This window comes from Sceloporus occidentalis, unplaced genomic scaffold (genome assembly GCF_023333645.1).
Source record: "Sceloporus occidentalis isolate IW3139 unplaced genomic scaffold, rSceOcc1.0.p SCAF_64, whole genome shotgun sequence".
NCBI lineage: Eukaryota > Metazoa > Chordata > Lepidosauria > Squamata > Phrynosomatidae > Sceloporus > Sceloporus occidentalis.
In genome coordinates, this window is record NW_028317044.1 from 893,110 (window position 1) to 907,596 (window position 14,487).

Sequence of the window (14,487 nt, forward strand, 5' to 3'; positions counted from 1 at the left end):
TGGATCCATGCCAGGCTTGGGGCGGCTTTCCAGGAGCTCTCCAAGGCGCCAAACCAATCTGGGAATTGGGATCGGCACCATGGAGAGGTCCTGGAAATCTTACCTTAAAACCCAGAGCGGCTCCAATGTCCCACTGACACAGGAGCCGACAGTCACCGCTTTGGCCAACCTCTTAGTGTACGGGTCCCTTTGCCTGATTTGCCCACGAAAGAGTTGCACTTACCGCCGTAGCCGTTTGCGTAGCCGCCTAGAAAGTCAAAACAGCATAGTTAACATTGCTATAATCTGACCTCACCGACTTCGGTGCCATCCCCACCAAAGTCCCCAAATGTGCAGATTCCCAAATGAAGGTTCAGGGAAGCCTACCTCGAGAAAAAGGGATATATCCGTTAGCGACTGTGGAAAGAATGGAGTGAGTGAGAAAGCAGTCGGAAGAGGTAATAATAATAATAATAATAATAATAATAATGTATTGATACCCCACCTCTCCCAGTGGATTGAGGCGGCTTACACACATAAAACGTATAACGTAATAGTCATAAAACAACAACATTTTAACCCCTCGATCCCCTTATCCAACCCAACCCATAAATGCACACATTACACAACTAATGTACCGTATGCAAAATAGAAATCTGGAGCTGTGAATTTAGACCCCATGTCTGACACTACTTATAGCACCTCCACAGTGTAGTTGTCTATGGGCAGAGTTACACACCGCAGAACTCCTATGCAAAGCATAGCAAAAAAGGTGGAGCGGAGAGGTCCAAGAAAGGGTTTCGGATCTCCGAAATGCATTTTGGGGGGGAATTGGTCTCTATGGCTGCACCGTCAAAAGCAAAGCGGTTGTTTCCTTTCTTAAAACATACAACCAAATACGTTTCGCCCGACTCACCGTACGATCCAGTACCAAGACCTGTGGTTAAACAAGAGGAGGGGGAAAACAGCGACGACACACTGTCAGGAGGAGTTGCGCTGCGGACATAAATGGCTCTCTGCAACGCTTTGGGGATTTCGAGGGGTCCCAGGGGCCACATTTGGCCCGACGGCTGCAGGATGCCCACCCTTGCCTTATATAACATGAGATCCCGTTTTTAAACATATTAGAATATTACCTGGTTTGGGTGGTTTGCCCCCAGCGCCTGGGTACGTCAAACCTGCGGAGGGAACAAGAGGACGCAAGGGTCATTCTTGACCTGGAAATATTATTACTATTATTATTATTTCTTTATCTGCGCGTTAAAATATTTCTATGCTGCCTTTCGTCCGAAGATCGCAGGTTGGCGCGCAGGAATGGCCGACTCACCAGGAGAGAGGCCTCCAGTTCCAACGCCCCCAAAACCAGCGCCTCCAACGCCGGGGACGCCGAAGCCACCGCCTCGCCCACCAAGACCTATGGGAAACAGGGGCAGTCAGGAACATGGCTGCATTGCCCACATCGCCTAAGAAATGTGGGAATGGGAGGACCAGAAGGAGACAGATGGGGCCTGACTCCACCTAAGTCACCAAGTTTGGCACATGTCTCTGAAGCAGAGCAGCTGAACCTTTTCAGACTAGAGAAGCCTTTAGCTTTACAAAAGACCCTCCCCAAGGGAGAGGGAAATGGCCAGGACCAGTTTCTTGACGTGGATCTACATAGTGGCATGGCTAAGACCCCACTTATGTCCAAGGGGCCTTTGCAAGTCGCGCCCTTCCCTCCCTCCTATGCCCTGCTTTTGCCCGCTATACCTGCCACGCCAGCGCCACCCAGTCCAGCTCCGGGGACACCTGGCAAAGAGAAAGAGGAGAGCTGAAAGAAACTTCCATTACATTACGAACAGCATTTCTCTCCAGCAGACTTTCCACGGATCGGATGGCGGTGCATCAACGTTCCAACTTTCCCCTCGATCTGCCTTGAGTTTGCAAGACCTGAGCAGGTCTCTTCTTCCTTTGCGGCCTCTTATTCCTCTGGTTGCCGTGAATAACAAGAAGGACAAATATATTGTCCGTCCTTTTGTCTCTAGTTGATTATTGACTATTGGAATGCTTTTAATTCTTTAATTCTTTTAATGTTTGATATTTTATTGCGGCATGGATGGGGAGGGAGGAGGGAGGGAATGAATGGGACGCATTTTGACTGTATGTTGTATTTTATGCTGTGCTTTTACCCAATGTTGTAAGCCTCCTCGATCCTGCGGGAGAGGAGGCGTATTAAATAATAATAATAATAATAATAATAATAATATCCCCCAGACGTACCGTATTTAGGAGGCTTGGCCCCAGGCTGTGCTCCAATTTGGGGGATGCCTGTGAGATAAAGAGGGGAAAATAAATAAATAAACAAATTAATTAATTGAATTAAACATCAGAATCTAATTGCTTGGAGATCCTTTTTAATGATCAGAACAGGCAAGGCAATAATAATAATAATAATAACAATAACAACAACAACAACAACAAGGCAAGCTTGGCCCATATTGATTCTCCAAAACCAATGCAAGCGGTACCAACGCTCTCACCTACGCCAGGGAGGCCACCTCCAGGTACGACTCCTCCACCTGGAACGACTCCGCCCCCAGGGATGACTCCGCCTCCTGGAACAACTCCGCCTCCTGGCATGACTCCGCCCCCGGGTACGACTCCGCCCCCTGGGACGACTCTGCCTCCGCGCCCTGAAAAAGTTTGGAAAGGTTACTCTTAACAAGGGTCATTCATTCATTCATTTTTGGAGTCGGGATGAGCAGGGTTCTCCATCTCTGCCCCTTTGCTGATCCTCTTGGACCCATGTTTAATATTATTATTATTATTATTATTATTATTATTATTATTATATTTATATCCCGGTTGGATGGAGGCGGCTTCCAACGAGAATAAAACACAATACAGAGTGCAATAAAATGCTGAATAAAACCCAATTATTTGATAAAGATAAAAGGAAGGAACAACAATGTAAATATGTAAATGTAAGAGTTTAGTATTATGTATCGTAGCAAAATGCATTTTATTATGTGTATATATATATATATATATATACCCAATGACTAATCATAATGACAAATAATATCCAGGGGTAAAATAGCAGTAAGGCGATGGGAATCCTGGGATGCTTAACTGTCCGAATCATTAAAAGCATTCCATATATACAGCATCTCTTTCTTCCCCCCCGTTGCTTTTACATGCATTCCTCTCCCACAGCCATCATGCTTTGTGCTGCTGGGTCACACTTGTGTTCAAAATGTAGTGACTTTTGATTCACACGATTGTGAACCAGAGGGAAAAGCGTCTGGATTCAACGTCGGCTTGGTCAATGGCTTTGTCAATGGCTCCATCACTCAGCATTGCAAATTAATACATGTATATATACGCGTGTGTGTGTGTGTGAGAGAGAGAGAGAGATAGAGAGCATTCAATACAGTTCCTTTTCTAGGCCTGAAAGTCAGCACCCACATAATTCTGGGATTGGTAGTTCGGTGAGCGACTTCGCCTGCTCCGTCAGAGCGCTCTGGCACTGCGACAAACTGCAAATCCCAGTATTGCAAAGCATGGGACCCTGACAGGTGTCAAACTGCATTAATTCCATAGCAGAAGCATCCTATGCTAAGGGTCTCCCAGCAAAACCAGTGGTTTGCAAGAACTATTGTATCACAACTATTGTAGATAGCTTTTAGATTTCCCTGACATTTTGTCTCTTTAGCCGGTGCTTTCACAGCTTCCAGCCCAGATCTTATGCTCTGGGTTGACTGTACATGTTTGTTTGCATTTCCTGGCTGTTCCAGAAGCTCAGATTTGGAGACATGAAGCTTGCTTGCAAAACGCCTTGCTTCCCAAATGGCAATTGCTGGATGCAGAAGCATTTTGTGGTCGGCGTCTTGGAGAGCTTGCGACCTGCGCTTTGTCCTCCTGGAACATTGATACAGGGAACTTCGCCGCACGTATCAGGGATTTGTCATTCGCTCTCTGGCACTGAATCGCTGTGGCCAAAATAGCCGGGGAGCGGAAAGCGCTTTGCAACAAGCAAACTCCGATAGTTGAATTGTTGTAGAAGGAGGGAATGAGAAACAGAAGACTCACCGTATTTAGCTGCCTTTGCCGCCGCTTTAGCTGCCGCCGCTGCACCAACGGTCCCAGGTACTAATAGAAAAGACGGGGGGGAAATAATCTTTTAAGAGCCAGCAGCCATTGGGGTCACTATGAATGTGTATGTCAGAAAGAAGAAGACAGCATTACAGGACCAGGGATTCCCAAACTCTGGTCCTCCATGTGTTTTTGACTTCAGTTCCCAGAAGCCTCAGCCACCTTGGTCAAAGGTCTGGGATTCTGGGAGCTGAGGTCCGAAACGCCTGGACGACCAGTATTTGGCCATCACTGATCTACACCAAAGGGCAGACGGTGAAAAGATACGCATATGGTGGGGCCTGAGAACCTTATGATTCTCACGCTTTCTGGTTTAGCCTGCTTACCTCCAGCTCCAGGGACTGCGCCAACGCCTGGCACGAGACCGCCGCCACCGCCAATGCTGCCTCCAACGCCTGGCACCACGCCACCGACTCCTGCCCCAGGAACCAGGCCTCTGGCTCCACCAGCTCCTGCGTGGGCAAAATCCATACACTGAGGAGGTACCTATCCAAACGCGTTTGTGACCCCAAATAGGTGTCTCTTAGGGATGGAAATCTTGGACTAGTTCATTACTGCCTACAAGGATGGAGCAAAGCCCCTTCCTCCAGCGCAACTGCCACTGCCCTGGTCTTGGAGAGAGACTAAGACCAGCCGTATCTGCAGGACTTCATCCTTCCCCATGCTGCATGCGTTTGTGACGTGTGCCTTCAAGTCCTCTCCAATGGATCGCGGCAGACCCAAACGTATTTGCATGTGTGTGTGAGACCCAAAATAGGAGTCCACTGAGGATGTCAAATGTCCTCTGCTCCATCCTCGCCTGCAAATACGAACCCTTTCCATACTTTCCTCCTTCACTATGGGAGAAAATAACTCTATTTTGTGCATCTTTCCCTTTGTAGTCACTCCTCCCAAAACATTCCAGGCGATTATTCTGCACTGAAACACAAATTCTGCAATGTCAGGGAACGCCCCTTGCCCCCTTTATTTTTGGGGCCAGAAAAGAAATAATGCTGAATATTCCCCCCCCCCCATCCCTGCTTTCTATGGATGTTAGGATGGAAGGACCCCTCCATACCGTATTTCGCTGCCTTAGCGGCTGCTTTTGCAGCTGCAGCGGCGGCTGCTGGGGCTCCTGGATCTGAAAAGAGAGAAGAAGACACAGATCCGGTACCACTAGGACTGATTCTGATCAGTCTTCTTCCCTGCCATCCACTTCTCATAAGCCAATAAGGAAAAGATACCCTTAACAATAACTGATCCACAGCCAATAAGCCGATGGGGGACTTGGCAATCTCACGAACCAGGCTATTTCAAAAACTCTATCAGGGTGATTCTGCACAGAAAACAACATCCTCTGTACATGGAACGGCATTTTCTGCCCAGAACATTAATGCTTGTATTGATTTCCATGCAAGACAATGCTGTTTCCTGCATGGAAAAGGCTGCTCTCTGCCCAATATGGCCCTGTCCAAATGTTGTGCGGAATGCATCCCGAACTGTGGATGGGCATTGGTTTTCAAAGACATTCTGACAGTTAGGAAAATTGCTAAAAAGTAGTTGTTGCATCCTTCAGGAAGGCACTTTGCAAAGACAAATGTTCCTCCTACATAGCCAGGAGTGGGCAAAGTCCAGCAGTGGGACTGGACAGGTCATAAGGATGTTCTTGACCCCTGAAAGGCCACCGAGAAGGCCTTGTTTCCTTTGTACCCACCAAAGATGGCCGTGGGACAGAGAGAAGAACCTCTCCATTAGATCCATTAGAGGTCTTCTTGCATGGTCAGACCTCCTCCCTGAGAAAACCACCTTCAGCTGGTGGTTTCTCCCCTGTTCTAGAAAGTTAAAATACCTCCGTTCTTGGAGGTGAGCGCCATAAGCTAAAATATGGATGGTGCTTTGGAGCGCCGTCCTTTCAGGCCATCCCAGGATGAGCATGGCTCCGCTGGAAGCCAGCGTTCCTAAAGAGCTTTTGATGGTGCTGAGGTCCACTCCTGGAGATCTCCAGTACGTTGTTGAGCTGTATCCCTTGGGTTAAAAGCAGTTTCCGACCCCTAGTTTAGAACACACTGATCTCCTGTTTAACTCACCAACGCTTATGGCTCCAAGGCCACCAGTTCCAATCCTGCCATATCCAGGGGCTACTCCTCTTGTCCCTGTTGAAAAATCCCAGAACAAGAGGTCAAGTGAAGAAGCCGTCCAAGCTCCGTCTACACCATTCAGCGTGGCTTTCTGGACATCATGGGTGCTCCAGTTGTCCCTCCTCTGCTGGGATTCGGTGAGATCCAACATGGCTCTGCTAGCATTGGTCAAACATTGGTGGCTCTTATGTCAGTGGGGAAAGTGGAGCCGCTCCAAATTTTAACGCAGGTTTCCAAGGACCTGTCCAAGGTCCAAAGTTATTTTCCAAGGCAGTTTCTTGACACAAGTTTGCAAAGGTCTAATGCCACCCTCTGATCAATTCTAACCAATTCCGCTCTCTGACAAGTCACAGGAAAAGTAACACAGAGAGCAATCAGGAATGGAAGAAACTCTTCCAGCTTGCAAAGGGATCTTGTTGCACCTTGGAGACTGTGTAAAAGATAATGGGGCATACGCTTTCACAGATAGGTTTACTTCCTCTGATGCCAAGGGTTCAAAAGTAGACGGCTTATGGTGCGACGTCTTTTGCACCATTAGTCTTGGAGGTGCTACACGATCCCTTTGCATATTGATATTCCAGACAAACAGGGCTCTGTCTCTGAACTCTTTCCCAGCCTGGCCATGATCAATGGCCAGTTTTCGTTTTCCAATGCTGCAGCAAACCAAGGGGAAAGATGGCTTTTTCAAAAGCAGATCTGATCAGGATGGTGCCCCCCAAAACCCAGAGGCTTTTGGACCCAAAATAGTTGACTCAACTTACCATACGCCGCAGCTTTCGCTGCTGCTTTAGCGGCTGCTGCGGCTGCTGCCGCCGAAGTCCCAGCTCCTGTTGGCCAAAGGAAAGCCCAAGTCAAGGTACAGAGAAAGGATCTTTCCGTTGGCAGAAATGGTCTTCTCGTGGAAACTCACCTGGGACACCTGGCACACCTGGCAAGCCTGGGACGCCACCAACGCCAACTCCTCCTGGGACACCCCCAGCACCACCTGGCTGCAGACCTGCAGGAAAGGGGTGGAATCGAAAGAGGCTTGTCGAGTTGTACTATATGTGGAGCCATGCACCATACCGCCACCAAACCACCTCTTCCCTATAAGACTCAGGGATTGGGGGACATACCATATTTCGCTGCTTTGGCTGCCACTGCGGGACTCACTCCTAAGAGATACAGACAGAGGAAGAAAATCAGAAGATGGTGAAAAAGGGACTCCACCTTTACCAGGAAGAGCATAGTAGGGCCTTAGAGTTACTGCACATACTCATGCGTAAGTATAGTAGCTTGAGTCAAAGAACTGACCCCAAACCCCCAAGTTGACTTATCCATGGGGTCAATGGAATTACTGTATTTATAATGGCGAAAGGCAAGTGTGTAACCTGTCCTGGAAGCACTGATCCCGCTCTAGTCTCCCATCCATCCAGTCTTTAGTGTGAGCGCAAACAGTTATGCCTGCTGGGATTTTGTATATTCTTTGGCATTGCTTTCCTTTCCTTCATCCTTTGTTATGTGCCCCTGAGGTTTGCCCTCGACTTATCCATGCGTCATATCCAAATCCATAATTTTGGCCCCAAAACCTGCCCTCGACTGATGGATGAAGTCCACTTATAGTGTCGACTTCATGTATAGTATGTATAGTATATGATAAGAGTCTCTGGCGCCTACCGGTGATGTAAATACAGGGTTAGGGAAACCAACATTCATTTTAATGTATTCCAGAAGGATTGGGGCCTGAATCCTCTTGTTCACCTCCACTAGAGTTTGTTGTTACGTGCCTTCAAGTTGTTTCTGATTTATGGCGACCCTATCATGGGGGTTTCTTGGCAAGATTTATTTTGTGGGGGTTGCCTTTGAGGCTGAGAGAGTGTGATGTGCCTAAAGTCATCCAGCGGATTCCAACTTCCAAGCAGAAATTGGTCTCCAGAGTTGTACTTCAATGCTCAAAACACTACAAAACACAGTTCTAGTCTCTAGTCTTCATCCTACCTTCTCCTCATATCTTTCATCCTCTCCTTAACCAACCCACCAACTCCTTTACCTCCTACTCCTGTTCCGGGGATGGTTCCGACGCCAGGTCCGACGCCAGGAATGCCACCAACCCCAGGGACCCCAACGCCTGGGACCCCAACTCCGCCAACACCAACCCCAGGAATGCCTCCAGCGCCTGCAGTAAAAAGATAAAGAGGAACGTCAAGACTCCCCAAAGAGAAGGACAGAAATGTAAGGTGGATGACAGTTCAGACTACACAGATCCTCCTGGTGGTAAGGGCCACTCAACAGAGGAGTAGTGGACCACTTACAGGCTGGGCTTTCCTTCATGGAAGGCTTTGAAAGAGAAGTTGGATCAAGTGTGGTTTAGTTCGGGTTACCACACTTTCTGGAGGTTCAGCTAGATGACCCTTGGGATCCCTTCCAAAACAGTAAGTGCACACACACAAAGAACAAGAGATCCTTCAATTACAGCAATGATTCTTGATTCCCAAACTTTGGTCCTCCAGCATTTTGGACTTCAGCTCCCAGAAGCCCCAGTCAGCTTGGCCAACCATCAAGTTAAAGTCCAAAACATCTGGCGGACCAACAGTGAATTGGCGAAATCATTGCCTTCTGAGATGTTGCAACTGCAGGTTTCCAGAAGAGAGCAGTGTTCCTCCATGATGAGCTTCACATCTGGCTCAAGTTAGGCCACAGAGATCTTATTGGAGAGGAGGGATAAAAATAAATGTTGTTGTTGTTGTTGTTGTTATTATTATTAGAAGAAGAAGAAGGCAAGAGTGACACAAAGTCTGAAGTCCTGGCTTCAGGGGACACCCCTACTATCCTTGAATGGAAAAGGAAAAGATATCCGGCCGTAGAAAAACCTGTGCAAAACTCTGAATTTCGCTGCCCCTCGAAATGTGTCTTTCTCTCCTGGCTCCAAACAAAAGCAGCAGCGAAGACAGACACTTCTGCTCTTTGCTTTCTGAATCTGGGGTCTTCTTGAGCCACGCGAAGGGCAATATCATTCTGCCCCCTTCCCTTTGTTCTATCATCACCATCATCATCATCATCATCATCATCATCATCATCAATTGCACCATCGAATTTGATAAGTCTATTAACATTGATTAATATCAGAAATATTTCCAAGCTTATCACTGGAATATTTTTGCAATCTCTAATCACGAAAACTGTGACTTAAACATATACGTTAAATAGTTTAAGGCATACAAGACGATAACGTAACAGAAAAACATACAACATGTAATACTCAAATATCACATCCTCTCTTCTCAGTTCTTATATCCAGAGTTTTTGACTTTTAAATACTCTTAATATTATTAGCATATGTTCAACTGTACATTAGATTATCGATCCTTACTTTCAGTATTTACACGTATTGGTAAATGGTCACATCTCTCTCTATTGGTCCTGAATATTTAGCCCTTGGGATGATTTCTGTTTTGAAGTCTCACATCCGTCTTCTTATCTTTATATCCTTTGTAACTTTCTCATCTTGTCTTTAGGTTCAATAGTGTAATATATACAATAACCATGAAGGAAACCTTTATTTTTACAGGGAATTCAAGTGCGCTGTTATTTTCTCTTTCGTTCATTCGATCACTCTCTTCCTTCCCTGGAAACTCACACACACACAAACGCACACCCCAGTGAAACCTGACGCTGCAACGGCTGCCCTTAAATCCCTCAACTGCACATGAATTCGCCCCCTTTCTCTCTTTCCAACACATGCTTCTGCTTCCAATCGAAAACAGATGGCGGAGGCCTGGCTGGGACCCAATCCGGGGAAACGGTGCCGTCGCAACAAGCGACGTTGCACCTGGGACTTCTCTCTCGCAAGCGATGCTCAGAAACGGTGGGAAGGGGGTGCAATGGAGAACAATACCCAGTGAGTTTCTATGGCTGATCCGGGGTTCGGACCTTAAGGGAATCTTGAGGTTGGCTAAGGCTGAGAGTATACAGCTTGCCTATATCCATCCAGTTTGTTATATGAGGCAACCCTTATGGCAGGGTTTTCTTGGCAAGATTTGCGCAGAGCGGGTTTGCCATCCTCTGAGGCTGAGAGTGTGTAACTTGCCCAAATGTCACCCAGGGGATCTCCATGGCTGCCCCTGCCACACGCTGGAGGACTTAGAGATTGCTAGAGAGAATACTTATAGAAGCCTTTGTCGGTCCACCATCATGACGCTATGGTCAACGTTTGGCAGAAGTCAGCCATAGAATTGTGCTGGAGGACCTAGAGATGCCTAGAGAGAGGGGTCCTTTATTCCTAACCTCAGGAACAGATCACTTTACTTATTATTTATTGATTAGCAATGTTAGCATCCAATCCAAAGATCAATAGGATTTCAAGAAAGCAAGCGTACTCACCGTATGCTCTGGCTTTGGCGGCGGCTTTGGCAGCTGCAGCGGCGGCGGCAGGTCCACCAACCCCTGTGGCTAAAAAAAGTAAGTAGTAGTAGTAGTAATTATTATTACTATGCCTGTGTTTACCCTCCTATGATCAATCATAAAGCATCACATAGGCGAAATGCAAGATGAGGAAGAGAGGGGAATCACGGATTGTGATAAACAGACATATTTTGCCATTCAGGGGAGTCCTTCCCACAAAAATGTGACAACTATATCATCCAGTTTGACTCTCTTGTTGTTCTTAGAAGTGCCAACTGTAAAGGTGCCTCATGCAATGCTCCATCATGCTGGGCTCACTACCCCACAAGTGTTTACCTAATCCTCCGGGAACAGCACCAGTGCCGGGTACCAAACCTCCTCCAAGCGTCCCGACTCCTGGGATCCCACCTGTCCCAGGTACAACCCCAGCGCCTTGGAAGAGAGAAACAGAAATGGCTATGTATCATGTGTGTTATAAATGAAACAAAACAAGCAAAGGCTGGATTCCAAAGGGTCATTCCCTTGGACTGGCTACTCACCATATTTCGCGGCTGCTTTAGCAGCGGCTGCCTGAGCTCCTACGCCTGAGAAAGAAGCAAGAGAGGGAGTGAGACTTTTGCAAGGATATCCAGATTGCACAAACCTCCTTCCCTTCTCTTTAAGGTCTTTAAGCAGAGGCTGGATGGACATCTGTCAGGGATGCTTTGACTGAGAGTTGCTGCATGGCAGAATGGGGTTGGACTGGATGGCCCTTGGGGTCTCTTCCGTGATTCTATGATTCTCCTCCAAAGCACAGAGATCCCATCTTTGGCTTATCTTAGACAGTCCCACCCTCCAGAATACACCAGAAATGACACTGTTCTAGAGCCTGGACATTTTACTTTCTTGGATCCTGTGGCCAGAGAGTCTAGGCACCTTGGCTGAGGATCTTGTTGATGATCTCCATCTTTGTGCTGGTGGTTGAGCTTTCCAGGACAGCACATAACATCCGCATCTCCATTATGGTGGCGCACAATGGCATGATCCAGCATATAGCCAGAGGAAAGTACTCACAGTATAACTATGCCAGCACAAATGGATCCCCTATGCCACCCTCCTATTGCATTGTGGACATGCTCCACAAAGAGTAACTATTCTGAGCCTTGCTCCCTTCCCTTCTTCTTTGTCCCCCAAAGGTCTGGTATTTCCCACTTCTGGAACTTGTCCGAATTGACAAAGACTTGGAAAGTAACCCGCAACTTCAACTAGTACTGGGTTTGGTTCCAACACCACTTACCTGTACCAGTTGGGTACCCGGCCTTTCCTCCAGCCCCACCAAAGACTCCACCAGGTCCAGTACCTAGAAGCACAAGGAGTGGCTGTGAATTGATTCAATTGCCTGACATAAAACCAGAAGGGACCACAAGGCTAAGTGCTTGCGGACCTCCAAAACTCAAGATGTTGAGATAGCTTATTGTGTTTGAGTGGAAGGGTTCTCCTGGCCTTTGGAAGCCAACTGAAAACCTGGATTCTCTGCTAGACACTCAGGTTGCCCAACATCCAGGTCTGATCCTGAGTCTAGAAGGGAGTGTCCAGGCCTCAGACTCAGGACCAGACTTGGATATTGGGCAATCTGAGCATCTAGCAAAGCATCCAGGTTTTTGGTTGGCTTCCAAAGGCCAGGAGAACCCTTCCACTTTGGAAGGTCTCAGGGCAAGAGTCTTGCCATGCAAAGCCTAGGGGTACTTGCCTGAGGACCAGAGACTCATTGGCCAGACTTGGTTGTTTTTTGATTGAATGTGCAAGAGCTATTGATGCTCAAGTTATGCTTAATGGCGCTCCCTCTTGAAGCGTCACCCTTTGCAACATCCCCAGGTCACATCCCACCATGAGAGATCGCCAGAGACTAGCCTTAAGTCACAGGTTTGAGCCATGACATTTCAGGGCCTGGAAATGTCCCAAACTGGTGACCCTTCTAAGCCCAAACTTGCACCTGTTTCTACCAAATGTGGCCATCTGTGCTGCATTGCTGCACACCCTCCATCCAAAAACTGTGGTACCCGCATGCCCTTCCAAAAGCACTCACCAAAAGGTAGCTTCCCACCACCGTATGGTGACCCATAATAGCCGCCTGGAAAGATAGAGAGAGAAAGAAATGGATCAAAATGTGAACTTATTCTCTGAAGGTGCCAGCCACAGATGCTGGCGAAACGTCAGGAACAAACTCCTCTAGAACATGGCCACATAGTCTGAAAAACAACCCACAAAAATCTATGCGAACGTATTCCTTTCAATTGGAGATGAAGCTGTCTCACCCTACACCCCAAACACCCCAAAAGCCAATTTATTTGTACAAGCTTTTGGGGAAAAGCTGGCGTTCCGATGGTGTCTTCCCCTGCTGCTAACTTGCATGGGTTTGTTGGGCATTTTAAGTGGGGAACCTAAATCTCAGCCTAGGAGTATTTCTGTGCCGAATACTATCCCAATATACTTTGGGATGTATGTAATTTCAGCTGAGAACAGCACAGAATATATCTGCTTTCTCCCCAATGGGGAGAACGCTGTAGAAACTATTAATCCTCACCTACAAAGATGACATAGTCATTTGTTTGCAGCCCTGGTAAAAGTCCCATCGCAAGGAAGGAAATAACTGTGCCCTTTCACGGTCCCCCAAATCGGCTACCCCTCTTTGCCTCATGGGAGGGCCAGCCCTTCAGACAGGTATGTCCTGGATTAAAACTCACCTGGGAGTTTGGGGGCCTTGATCGGATATCCTAGAGGTAGTCCTGGCTGCTGGCCACCAAAGCCTCCAAAACCTGTAACAGACAAAGAATGGTATAAACAGAATTAAGCCCACCAGGATTCAGACCATTCTGCCTTTAGTTTTGTGTGGGTTTTTCAGGCTATAGGGCCATATTCTAGGAGAGTTTGTTCCTGATGTTTCGCCAGCATCTGTGGCTGGCATCTTCAGAGAGCATCCTCTGAAGATGCCAGCCATAGATGCTGGCGAAACGTCAGGAATAAACTCTTCTCGATCATGGACACAGAGCCTGAAGAATAACCCACAAAAAACTATGGATGCCGGCCACGAAAGCCTTCGACTTTGCATCCTGCCTTTGTTCGTAACCAGCCACATGGGCAGACCCTTTCCAGCGACCCATGCCTGGAGAAAAAGCATGTCATCTTCCAGAGCGGAGGTGGGCAAAGTGTGGTTTATGGGTGGCATGTGGCCCCTGGGTGCCATTTTTCCAAATCCAGAAGCCCACTAGAAGCTCCCCCAAACTTCCCAATGCCTGCCATTCATTTTTATTGTTTTGGCTCAAATGTGCAAAAGCAGGTACAATAGTCCCTGACCCCATCACCCGCCTTCAAATACGTCTCTTTACATCACAGTCCTTCCCAAAATGGCCACCTGATGGTCACCATTTTGAGGGAGTCCAGAGATAATTTGGCACACGTGGAAGGAGCAGCCCAGGGGATATATGAAACTAGGCCCTATATATTTGTCCACCCCTGTTTTTGAGGATCCAACCTACCAGGGATCCCAGCATAAGCACCTCCTCCTGCACCTGAATGGGAAAAAGAAAAAGAAGAGAGGCTGAGCAGAGATTTTCTCTATGCAAACCAAGGATTAGTGACTTGATTCTTTCCAACATTGTGCCAAGAGCTTGGTTTCCAAACTTTGGATCAACCTGGTACTGACTAGGGATGTATATATGTAACCATGGAAGGAGGACTCACCTGGGACTTTGGGCTTGACGCCGGTTCCCGTTGGCACCCCTGGTAAGACCCCTACCCCAGGGTAACGGATCCCTGAAATTGGAGACAGACCACTTTACAGAACGCAGTATGTATGCTTTTTGGTTCTCAACAGGACTTCCAATATGGGCCTCAGTGT

The 14,487-nt window shown here is 47.5% G+C and overlaps 1 protein-coding gene across 4 annotated transcripts in view; it reads right to left on the reverse strand.

The window, feature by feature from the left end:
* Window positions 1-14,487, reverse strand: part of ELN (elastin) — a 39,156-nt gene that overhangs the window by 2,184 nt on the left and 22,485 nt on the right. For 3 of the 4 annotated variants that reach the window (XM_089493331.1, XM_089493330.1, XM_089493329.1), the window contains 24 exons: window positions 14,331-14,402; window positions 14,126-14,158; window positions 13,334-13,405; window positions 12,676-12,720; window positions 11,887-11,949; window positions 11,150-11,194; window positions 10,947-11,042; window positions 10,590-10,658; window positions 8,260-8,385; window positions 7,346-7,384; window positions 7,141-7,227; window positions 6,992-7,057; window positions 6,180-6,245; window positions 5,171-5,233; window positions 4,440-4,565; window positions 4,051-4,110; window positions 2,499-2,651; window positions 2,239-2,286; window positions 1,729-1,767; window positions 1,307-1,393; window positions 1,116-1,157; window positions 896-916; window positions 367-396; window positions 224-247 (listed from right to left, as the gene is read on the reverse strand). In XM_089493331.1, the coding sequence (XP_089349457.1) occupies window positions 224-247; window positions 367-396; window positions 896-916; window positions 1,116-1,157; window positions 1,307-1,393; window positions 1,729-1,767; window positions 2,239-2,286; window positions 2,499-2,651; window positions 4,051-4,110; window positions 4,440-4,565; window positions 5,171-5,233; window positions 6,180-6,245; window positions 6,992-7,057; window positions 7,141-7,227; window positions 7,346-7,384; window positions 8,260-8,385; window positions 10,590-10,658; window positions 10,947-11,042; window positions 11,150-11,194; window positions 11,887-11,949; window positions 12,676-12,720; window positions 13,334-13,405; window positions 14,126-14,158; window positions 14,331-14,402 (1,572 nt within the window). The remainder of the gene's footprint in view (window positions 1-223; window positions 248-366; window positions 397-895; window positions 917-1,115; window positions 1,158-1,306; window positions 1,394-1,728; window positions 1,768-2,238; window positions 2,287-2,498; window positions 2,652-4,050; window positions 4,111-4,439; window positions 4,566-5,170; window positions 5,234-6,179; window positions 6,246-6,991; window positions 7,058-7,140; window positions 7,228-7,345; window positions 7,385-8,259; window positions 8,386-10,589; window positions 10,659-10,946; window positions 11,043-11,149; window positions 11,195-11,886; window positions 11,950-12,675; window positions 12,721-13,333; window positions 13,406-14,125; window positions 14,159-14,330; window positions 14,403-14,487) is intronic. The other variant, XM_089493333.1, reaches the window with a different exon arrangement.